Here is an 11199-nt window from a genome sequence, read left to right as displayed (position 1 = left end):
TCTCTACTTTTTTTTTTTAAGATTTATTTATTTATTTATTTTTATGTGTATGAGTACACTGTAGCTGTACAGATGGCCCCTCGCTCAGTTCCCAGATCTCATTACGGGTGGTTGTGAGCCACCATGTGGTTGCTGGGATTCAAACTCAGGACCTTCGGAAGAGCAGTCAGTGCTCTTACCCGCTGAGCCATCTCGCCAGCGCCCTCTACTTTTTTTTTTTTTTTTAAAAAAAAACATCAATATATATGACTACTGACACTAATCCTTTGGTGTTAGTTCAGGTCACATTTGGCTCCTGAGTGATACTTTTGCCAACTTACATTCCACAGGAGAGCTGTCTTTGACTCTGGAGAACAGTGGTTCTCAACCTGTGGGTCTTGATCTGTTTGGAAGGTCAAATGGCCTTTTCAGAGGGATCACCTGACACTGTTGGAAAACATGGATACTTACATTATGATTCATAAAAGTAGCAACAATGTTATGTTGGGGAGGTACCACATCATGAGGAACTGTGTTAAAGGGTCGCAGCAATAGAAAGGTTGAGAACTGCTGTTGTAGAATGTGCTGTGGAATTTCAAAAACTTGGATTTCTCAGCTGGGCACGGTGGTACATGTCTTTAATCCCAGGACCTGGGAGGCAGAGGCAGAGGCAGAGGTAGGTGGATTTCTGTGAGTTCTAGGCTAGCATAGTAAATTCTAGGACTGCATAGTAAGCTCGGAGGTTGGGAGGGGAGGGAGAGGGAGAATGAAAAAAACAAATTAGTTCAAAGTAAAGAGATATCCTCAGTTATTTGGGATCATTGGTCATTGTCCCCTAGGAAACTCTATGAAAACATGGACTTTCTGTGTTGTAGAACATGCATGTGCACCCAAAGGTCACCTCTCCTTCCAGGACATTTTCATGGGCCTTCTAGAAATCCCCCCATACATGACCTTGGTGGACTTTCTGATAATAAATCATGCCATCCTAGTACCCGGGATCTCAGTCTGCACTCCTAAGCCCGTTCTAAGATTCCTCCCCACCCCCAACAGCTCTGCGTTCATTTGATAGACAGGAACTCCCCATGAGTTGTTTTCATTTGATTCCTGTGCTAATTAAAATGAGCTTTAAAGCTTAGATGTGTGTTTTAAGCTCCTTCCCCACTGAGAGCTAAAGTTCCCACGATTAAAAGAGACAAAAATCATGAAAGGGCTGGCTCCAAGCTTGGGAAGCTATTTTCTAAAATACAGAAGCTGTTTTTCCCCTTGCTTGTCCACCCATTTAAACAAAAACACAGGTTTCCGTCTGAGTCTTAGGCACTCCACAGAAGCACAGGTACAGCTCAACCTTAGCCTTTATCTCCAGTGTCCCAGCTATTTTCCAGGTCTCAGACATAGCTGCCCTAGACTGGGTTTTATAGGCCCCTGACATTTCAGAACACACTGCAGAGCTCAGCAGGATTTCTGGTTCCTTCCTCTGCCTGGCTAATTCCCCTGGCAAAACAAACACCAAGTTTCCCATTTTATAATATGAGTGTTTCCCATCTGTCTTAGCATGACAGTTCTCAGCGAGGCTGAAAACAAGAACCAACCCTCGAACCTTCAAAAGGACAAAAACAGAAGACAAAAAATGATGCCTGGATCCTACCCCAAGCGAGCTAAAATATCTGTGGGGTTGGCCCACCTTCAAATCCATCATTTTTAGAAAAGCATGCAGGGGACTTGACGAGGACCATAGGGTTAGAGGCAAAACTTTAGAGCCGAGAGCATTGCTCTTTAAATTGAACATCCGTAGCTATATGGGAAACACATACTTCTTTTTCAGCCATGAAAGTGTTTCCACTTGCCATTCATCCAAGGGCTTATGGTGGGAACAGTGGCAGGTAAGCTGGAGCAGCCTCTGAGGGCTCACATATCACAAGAAGGAGGCCAAGTGAACTCCCAAAATGGGGAAGAGTCTTTTTAAATCTCAAAACCAGCCTGCAGTGAAATACTTCCTCCAACAAAGCCATACTTTTCAATCTTTCCTAAATAGTTCCACTGACTGGAACTCAAGTATTCAAACAGGAGATTGTGGGGAGCATTCTCAGTCCAACTGCCACAAGACTCTTTCTCAAAAAAACAAGCAAACAGAAACCTCTTTCAAAAAAACACTAGGTTGGGGGTGATGGTTGGGGGTGGGGGAAGGATTGTGAGAGGGGGTGACCGGGAGGGAGTCAGTGAGCAGGATGTAAAGTGAATAAGTAAAAACATAAAAATAGAATAAAATAAAAAACCAAACAAAACCCACTGGGTTGGTCCTAGCTACCACCTAAGATCCAGAGCACAATCTGTGGGGTACCAGGCTAGTAGGCTCTGTCCTCTGCTCTAAGCCCCTCTTTTCAACTGTATCTCCTGCCACCATTGCAACATCTCTTCAATGTCCCATGTAGATTCCTGTCACTCCCCCAAATGCCAAACCTGATGTTATTTTGTGTTTGTTAAGTCTGGTTCCCACTACAGGGACTGCTCTTCCTCAACTCCACCCAGTGAGAACCTGAAATTCTTCAACTTGCAGCCCAGTGACTTCACTCTCCATGGTAGAGAGCTTCTCATGCAGAGCCCACCCACACAGCGCTTTGGTCAGACATCCTTGGGTGGATCAGGAGATTTCCCAAGGACAAGACAACAGATTGTTCCCCCTCCTGCTAGTACCTTCCACGATGAGCAAACTAAACCAAGTACACGGGGGCTGGGGTGGGGGTGGAAGCAAATACAGTACCATGAGCCCTCTCCTCTAATCACCCAGCTATCTAGCCATGACAGCCTTGAGGAAGGTTCCAGGAGACCCGGATTTCCTCCTCCTTAGGCCCAGACATGCAAATGGCAAGCAGCTGGACAAGCCATTTTGATGTTTGTTAAGCCCTAAGCCTCTTGAAAAGTGTTGCAGGTTGGAGAATGAGTGAAATCATAGCTTTGCTTGTGTGCTCTCTCAGTTCGCCAGCTTCATCGGGAGTTCCTCAGAGCTGGATCAAACGTCATGCAGACCTTCACTTTCTATGCCAGTGAAGACAAGCTGGAAAACAGAGGAAACTACGTGGCAGAGAAGATTTCTGTGAGTACCACCCACCGAGGCCACAACTTAGAAGGGCATCACAGACACTCCAGCACTCAAGTTCCCACAGAGGAAAGCTGGAGCTCTGTTCTTTTACCAGAATAAGAGACATTCGACTCAGGTTTGAGCAGCATTCTTTAAAACTAACAGGAAGGCATTGGTGAAGCAGATTAAAGACGGGTACTCGGCAATGAGTTCTGTCTGCTCTTACATTGCTAGCAAAGTGGCATCCTTACAAGTCCATACATCTCCCCACGGTTTTTGAGACAAGCTCTTATTATGCAGCCTGGCTGACCTGGAACTCGCTGAGATCTGCCTGCCTCTGCCTCCCAAGTGCTGTCATTAAAGGCGTGCAGAGTACAGGGGCAGCAAGCTGAGCAATTCAGCTGCAGTCGCTCCTACCATTGCCAAATCACTTGCCCACCAAGACAGATTCTGTCATATCTAAAATGAATTGGGAGTTCTAAAATTCCAAGTCTAAATGACCTGTGGTGATGGGTGTGCTTGGTTTTGTTTGTTTGTTTGTTTGTTTTTTGTTTGGGGGCTTGGGGATGGTAGTGGGCTTGTTTTGCTTTGATTTTTAAGGATAAAGGGGTGGATTTTGTGGTTATCTGTAATATGAAGGGTAGAACCAAGTACCTCATACATGCTAAGCAAGAGCCCTCCCCACAAGCTACACCCCAGGCTGGGCAGGCTTGTTGGCCCCAGGTGTGCTCCTAGCCACTCAAGAGACTGAGGTAAGAGGATCCTTGAGCCCAGGAGTTGAAGACAACAAACAGAATGAGACTATCTCAGCACAAAGACAAGCTGGCCTGAGTTATTATGCATGCTGTGATCCCAGCACTTGGGAGATGAAAGCAGGAGAATCAGGAGTTCAAGTACAGCCTGGACTGAATGAGACTCCATTTCAAAAAATAAAACAAACAGAAATGCCATCCTCCAGGTCAGCTCAGTCTTAAATGCCTAAGTGATTAGAACTCTCCTTACCAGGCAGGTATTTATCATGGGAGCAATGCACAGTCATCATGAATTTGGTCATCATCCTAATTGAATTTTAGCCTTATCAATCATAAAAGCTATTACCCCTGTCACCACAGTTATTTGCTAAGTACTGGTCTAAGTGCAGGCTGGTATTAGAAAATTCCAGATTGCTCCGTTTCGTGTAGAAACCATTATCATCCCCTCAGATTGTGTTGGCAATGTGCTGCCGCCTAGATATTATTACTCCTGCACCTATTGTTGTTTTCACGGTAGCAGTGTAGCTTTACAGACTGCCAGACTTGATCAATCATTGACCCACATAACCTCGCTTCCTGGGATAAAAAAAAAAGATGACTTTAAAAATAAAATTGAGAGGCGGCCATGTACCTAATTTTTTTTTTCCAATTTCACCTGTAAATTTAGATGTGTCCCCCATTTACCCACTTTAGGGGCAGAAGGTCAATGAAGCTGCCTGTGACATTGCACGGCAAGTGGCTGATGAAGGAGATGCTTTGGTTGCGGGAGGCGTGAGCCAGACGCCTTCATACCTTAGCTGCAAGAGTGAGACGGAAGTTAAAAAGATATTTCACCAACAGCTAGAGGTCTTCATGAAGAAGAATGTGGACTTCCTCATTGCAGAGGTGAGCAAGGAGGATCCGTTCAGACAGAACCCTTCCTTACTCTCATGAGGCCAACATGTGGTAGGTTCAAATCTCAAGAAGGAGCACAAATATCTATTTAGCTTTGGAGGGTTTTTTTTTTTTTCTATCTAAGACCTCTGCAGACTCTGGCTCAGTTCACCTAACAGCAGTTTTCAAATCTTTTGTCTTCTATTCACACTAAGAAACTGTCGCTCCCTTCTAGTCTAGGTCAAAAGTGCTTAGAAACTGAGTTATTACTAGACAGTCCCTCATAGAATACTAGGATGATGTTCTTATCATTTTGTGGGAAACATGATTAAAAGGGTTCTGCCCTTTGCCGATTTCAGTATTTTGAACATGTTGAAGAAGCTGTGTGGGCAGTAGAAGCCTTAAAAACATCCGGTAAGCCCATAGCAGCTACCATGTGCATCGGGCCTGAAGGAGATCTGCATGGTGTGTCCCCTGGAGAGTGTGCGGTGCGTCTGGTGAAAGCAGGTAATGATAGACTTCCATCAGTTTGCCACTAGTGAAACATTTAAAACAGCATAAAGGAAATGCACGCTGTTCTAGGAATTGATACATATACTCTGGTATATACCAAGAAAAGATATATAGAAAAAATAGGAATTTACATTGTAAACATGTGGAGGGGGATATGTGTGTGTGTGTGTGTGTGTGTATACGCACACACATGTTCATGTGTGTAAGAGGGAGGGTGTGTGTGGCGTTTGTGTACACATGTGGAGATCTGAGGTAAATGTCAGGTGTCTCCCTCTAGCTCTTCACCTTACTTCTTAGGACAGGGTCTCTCACTGAACCTAGAGCCCACTGATTAGCTAGACTGGCTGGCCCCTGAGCTCCTGGAATCCACTTGTCTGTCTTGACCATACAGCACTAGGGCTATCTGTGTGTTCTGCCATGCCCAGCTTTTTGTGTGGGTGTTGGGGATCTGAACTTAGGACCCACTTAGCCATCTCCTCATAAATGTAAGGAACAGTAAAATATCATTCTTGAATCCCCAAGCCACATATGCACGGCAGCCCTTTGAAAAGGGTAGATGTGTGCTGGAGGTTTAATGCTTAGAAACAAGAAGAATGTGTGGGTAAGACAACAGAAGTGTTAGGAGAAATTGTGTTTTATTTAAACATGTCTCAAGTTGAGGCTCTTTAAACATTAATAACTTCAGAGTTAGTTGTCTCTTTGCCCAAATTTTTCCTTACTCATAGTGGCTAGCTTGCTTTGCTTCATGTAATTGGTATAATAAATCAAAAGAAACTTTGATATGAAATACTGACCACCTAATATATCTTTTTATCCAATTTCTGTTCCTAACATTGGGTTTCATTTCAATTAGGGGAAAGTCACAGGCTGTTTTCTAAACTGTCGCATTTTAAATCCAAGTTATAACTCAGTGTCAGGGGAAGAGGGAATGCACTCAGTGAACTAGAGACACATTGGTGATTTGTTTAATTTATGGTTCTTATGCAACTCTTGATTTTCCATAAAAAAAAATCTTTTTCAACTTGCCATTAACAGTAACAAATATTTGTATTTAGGAAGAAAATTGTATAACCCTGATTTTTATGGGAACTATAAAATAAGAGGGGATAAGTTAGCTGTCTTCAAGAAGATCATTGGTGACTCCATCATTTACTGTGGTAATTGGCAGGTGGGCTGGGCCTGCAGATAGCCCTTTCCCATGATTCTGCTGGCCTTTTGTAGCCTGTGCTCCAATTATAGCCTTCATAGGTAGCCTCATTTACTTCATTTATCTGTTTAAAAATCACCCTCACTAGATTAACATCCATGAAGGTGGAGACTAGGTCTACTTGGCTCAGCCTAGCACATCACAGATCTTTAACACCTGTCTAATAGACCCAGTCCCTCTTCCAATGCTTAATTTGAATTCTACCTCCATGAATCTGATGTGAGCATTCCCGACACCTAGAACACACCATTTTCTAGCTACACTTTGCATTTGGAATATCTTCAGTTGGCATTTTTCAATCTGTGAAAATGTTGATGGGTCAGATGTATTTAGATGACACCACACTAAACTTACTTGTGCATGGATCTCCTCTTAGACTTAGCAGAATCTTTGGCATGTTCTTGTATCTTGTTATACAAGAAGGAGATGTGATGAGTAGCCACTACTTAGTATAATTCATCATAAAGTCTGCGATGTCAGAGAGCAAATTCTATTTACATTTCCTCTTACAATGAACCTTATATCTATCAGGAATTTAATAAATAGCCAATATATAGTTAATTGATCAGTATAATTAAAATTTAGCGAAGAGAAGCTATGGGTGCTCCACATTCGAAATCAAAATCAAAAGGTCGAGATCCAAATGAGAATGGGTGTGGTCCATACCTGTGATCCCTATGCTGGGGAGGCTAAAGCAGGGGGATTGATTATGGTTCGAGACCAGCCTGGGCTACAGGGTGAGACTTAGTCCCACAAAAACTCCAAGTGAAGATGTTAGGTAAACGGAGATAGGATCACTCTCACAGAACCTGAAGCCTATCAGTTAGGTTAGGCAGATGGCCAGCTAGCTGCTAGGATTGGCCTGTCTCCATCACAGCCTGACGGACACCCAGTGCTGTGCTCACAGGCTTGCAAGGGGAGGCCAACAGGTTGGCCCCAGGGATTTGAACTCAGATCCTATGGCTTTCATAGCTCACGGAGCCAGCTCCCCTGACTCTTTACTGAAAATTCTGAAGTTGAAAAAGAAGAAAGAGAAGTGCTATTTGGGAACCCCTCTCCTTTTGAGAGGACAGAGCTGTTAGTAGCATCTTGTCTCTTCAAATCTACTGGATGACAAAATTTCCAAAACCATACCTAACAACTGTCACAGTTGGTTATCCTGGCTTGAGACACAGTTAAGGACATAATGACTACAAACATCTTTTTTAAAAATGAAACATCTAAAATATATCTTGTCTCATTAAATCAAACATCACAACAACAGATTTCAGAAGAACACATTAAGGTGCCAGCTCTGTGCCACTTCTGGTCTGGGAGGCTGACGTGCCAATGAGCAGTTTGTCCACATGATTGATAGGTGTTAAAAAGATTAGTCACTTCAAGTTAAAGGAATTTTTTGAGATTTTTTTTTTTCAAACCACGAATCCTAGTCACAAAATTCTTTTTTGATAACCGATTAAAAACAAAAAACCTTTCCTTAAATGACTTGTGGTGTTGTGCCCAAGAAGCCTCTGTGAGCTTACTACGCATGTCTGGTGAGAGGGCACATTTATCCTGGCCTCGGACAACCAGCATCATGCTAAACACAGGTGCAATCCAGCAGCTGGGAACACTGAAAAATCACTGTGCTTGCCACATAATGTCACACAATGAAAAACTGACTGCTGAAACTTAAAGGAGGGGGAAAAAAAAAACCTCTAATAATGGTTAAAAAAAAAAAGATGGACAGCCCAATGTGCTTAAGTGACACTTCAATTATACCAGACTCTTCTGAGCACTTTTCTCAGAAAACATTTCCCGCCTGCTCTGGACTGTTCTTTCTCATGGGTGACAGAGGTTTTGTGACGGCCAAACGCTGTCCTTCAATTCTCACCGAGTACAAGCTTCCAATGGAGACTGGAGCATGGAACCTGCCAGAACCTGGTGTCTCCCCACACTAACCTGTCCCCCTCGCTTCCAGGAGCCTCCATTGTCGGTGTGAACTGCCACTTCGACCCCAGCATCAGCTTACAGACTGTGAAGCTCATGAAGGAGGGTCTGGAGGCTGCTCGGTTGAAAGCTTACCTGATGAGCCAGCCCCTGGCCTACCACACCCCTGACTGTGGCAAACAGGGATTTATTGATCTCCCAGAATTCCCCTTTGGTAAGACAGACCTTTTTATAAATTGTCTCAATATCTTTGCTTGAGAAATTTCAAACGAATTTATATAGCCAGAGAGCTTTTGCCCTGAGAAAGAAGTTGCTGTGCTTGTCATCTCTTGCCCCCGAGTTTCTGTCCCTGTAGTCAAAACTCCCTTTATGAGGCAGTGGAAGGACAAACAGAATCACTGAGGGGAACAACAACAACCATAAATTTAAGTGTGGAACCAGAGGGGACAGCCAGGCGTGTCTTAGCGGTGATGAAAGGCTGTCCTCTGGGGTAGGTGCATCTGTAGAGAGCTCATCCTGGTTCTACTCTGTTGCCGAAATGTGCAACCTTAGGAAATATCCTTTCATCCTTATTTTTTATTTTCTAATCACAAAAATAAGATTAAATTATTTCCAAAGCCCTACTCTCAAGAATTTTTGTTAATTGTGTGTGTGTGTGTGTGTGTGTGTGTGTGTGTGTGAGAGAGAGAGAGAGAGAGAGAGAGAGAGAGAGAGAGAGAGAGAGAGAGAATGTGTACACATGCATGTTTACATGTATTCATGTATTTACATGCAGAGGCCAGAGGAGGGTGCCAAATAAATATCCTGCTCTCTCACTTTCTACCTTTCTTAAAGAGTTGTTGTTTGTTTTTTGAGACAGGGTTTCTCTGTGTAGCCTTGGCTATCCTGGAACTCACTCTGTAGACCAAGCTGGCCTCAAACTCAGAAATCCCCCTGCCTCTGCCTCCCAAGTGCTGGGATTAAAGGCGTGAGCCACCACTGCCTGGCTGATTTATTTTTAATTATGTAAGTGTGTGCATGTGTGTGTGTACACATGTCTGTATATGTGCACACACATGCACATACAGACACACACACACTCGCACATGAGAGCAGGTGACAGCAGAGGCCAGATCTGGAGCTGAAGCTGTAGACTGTTATTTGTGAGCCACCCAACATGGTCCCATCAGGTCCTAATGCCTGAGCAGCAAAGGATCTTATTCACTTAACAATCTCTCCAGCCCTTCGTTGTTGTTTTTTATTTATTTTTTAATTTTTTAATTTTTTTAATATAAAAAGAACTCAGACATAATATTATTTATTCCAGGATTGGAACCCAGAGTTGCGACCAGATGGGATATTCAAAAATACGCCAGAGAGGCCTACAACCTGGGGGTCAGGTACATTGGCGGCTGCTGCGGATTTGAGCCCTACCACATCAGGGCGATTGCAGAGGAGCTGGCACCAGAAAGGGGATTTTTGCCACCAGCTTCAGAAAAACATGGCAGCTGGGGAAGTGGCTTGGACATGCACACTAAACCCTGGATCAGGGCAAGGTCAGTACCTCCCAACTCCCACTGCTTCACTGATGTCCAAGTGAGGCCGTCAAAGGCTCCTTTCCATTTCCAGTGTAAAGAGAATGGCCTAACTCCTTCACAGTCTCTCCCTGAGCTCCTTGTAAGCATCTTCCCAGATGACTTAAGGAGAAGGATTAAGATAGATTGCAAATTAAATTGCATGCAAATGTGAGTCTGTGTTCCAGTAAGGCACAGTCCACATGGTGTCCACTCATGCGGAATTTTAAAGAGTGAAGCTGGGTGTGGTGGCACATGCCTTGAATCTCAACACTAGGGAAGTAGGGTAGGAGGATTTCTGAGTTTGAGGCCAGCTTGGTCTACAGAGTGGGTTCCAGGACAGCCACAGCTAAACAGAGAAACCCTGCCTGAAAAAAAAAGAATTGAGTGTAACTCAGGCCTGGGGTAGTTCATTGGAAGAGTGGTTTCATGATATATATCAAAACTTGAGAAATAAGCTCCCGGCAGCATTTTTAAAAATTGAAAATTGAGTATAGCTTTGTATTAATAATTTATATTAATGCTAAGTGTTTTACATCACAATTTTCAGAGCTGGGAATGAGGTTACAGTATAACAGACAAGATCTCTCCTCATAGCTCACATTCCAATGGGGGAGATGAACAAGGAGTAACTCTGGTACTAAGCTAGGCACCAACAATTAGGAGCCTCTGGTTTCTGGCTTTGGGAGTCTCACAGGGAGGAATGGCTCAGAAAATCAATGCTTGGCATCATGTTCCACACTTGTAATCCTAGCACTTAGGGGGTGGGAAGGAGAAAACAGGGAGTTCAAGGCAAGCCTCGGCTACAAAGTGAGTTTGAGTCCAGCATGATCTACATGGGACACAGACTTAGAATAAAAAGAGAAAAGCAACAGGAGAAAGATAAAGTCATTATACCACACTGTGACAGCTTGTGAGAAATGTAGAAATAACTCTCTGCCAACTAGGACAACATCTTAGAATAGGGACTCTTGAAAGCTGGATTTTGAAGGCTAAATAGGATCCCACCAGGTAGAAAAGGAGGATGGGTGCTCCAGTCCCCAAAGAGTTAACCTAAAAGACAGAGAAGTAAACAAGGGAAGCTCAGATGACATGGTGAGCTCAAGCACAGAGAGATGCACAGCAGTGTGGGCTCTGAGCTAAGGGTCCACCGGCAGCAAAAGGCAGAAGGGGGCTTATGGAGGATGCCCGTGGAGACTACGGCCAAGCTGAAGTCTGAAGGATGAGTTACATTGCCGGATAAAAGGGCAGCCTGATGGGAGGCACTAAGCGTGGAAGGAGAGAGAGAGGGAGGGAGGGAAGGAGGGAGGGAGG

The 11199-nt window shown here is 43.9% G+C and overlaps 1 protein-coding gene across 1 annotated transcript in view; it reads left to right on the top strand.

The window, feature by feature from the left end:
• Bhmt (betaine--homocysteine S-methyltransferase) overlaps positions 1 to 11199 on the top strand; it is a 21391-nt gene that overhangs the window by 7806 nt on the left and 2386 nt on the right. The window contains exons 3-7 of the mRNA XM_031360331.1: positions 2955 to 3073; positions 4504 to 4695; positions 5043 to 5190; positions 8364 to 8546; positions 9639 to 9867. Of these exons, the coding sequence (XP_031216191.1) occupies positions 2955 to 3073; positions 4504 to 4695; positions 5043 to 5190; positions 8364 to 8546; positions 9639 to 9867 (871 nt within the window). The remainder of the gene's footprint in view (positions 1 to 2954; positions 3074 to 4503; positions 4696 to 5042; positions 5191 to 8363; positions 8547 to 9638; positions 9868 to 11199) is intronic.

This window comes from Mastomys coucha, unplaced genomic scaffold (genome assembly GCF_008632895.1).
Source record: "Mastomys coucha isolate ucsf_1 unplaced genomic scaffold, UCSF_Mcou_1 pScaffold8, whole genome shotgun sequence".
Taxonomy (NCBI): domain Eukaryota; kingdom Metazoa; phylum Chordata; class Mammalia; order Rodentia; family Muridae; genus Mastomys; species Mastomys coucha.
The sequence above is the reverse complement of the archived record's forward strand: the minus strand, read 5'-3'. Positions and strand labels throughout refer to the sequence as shown.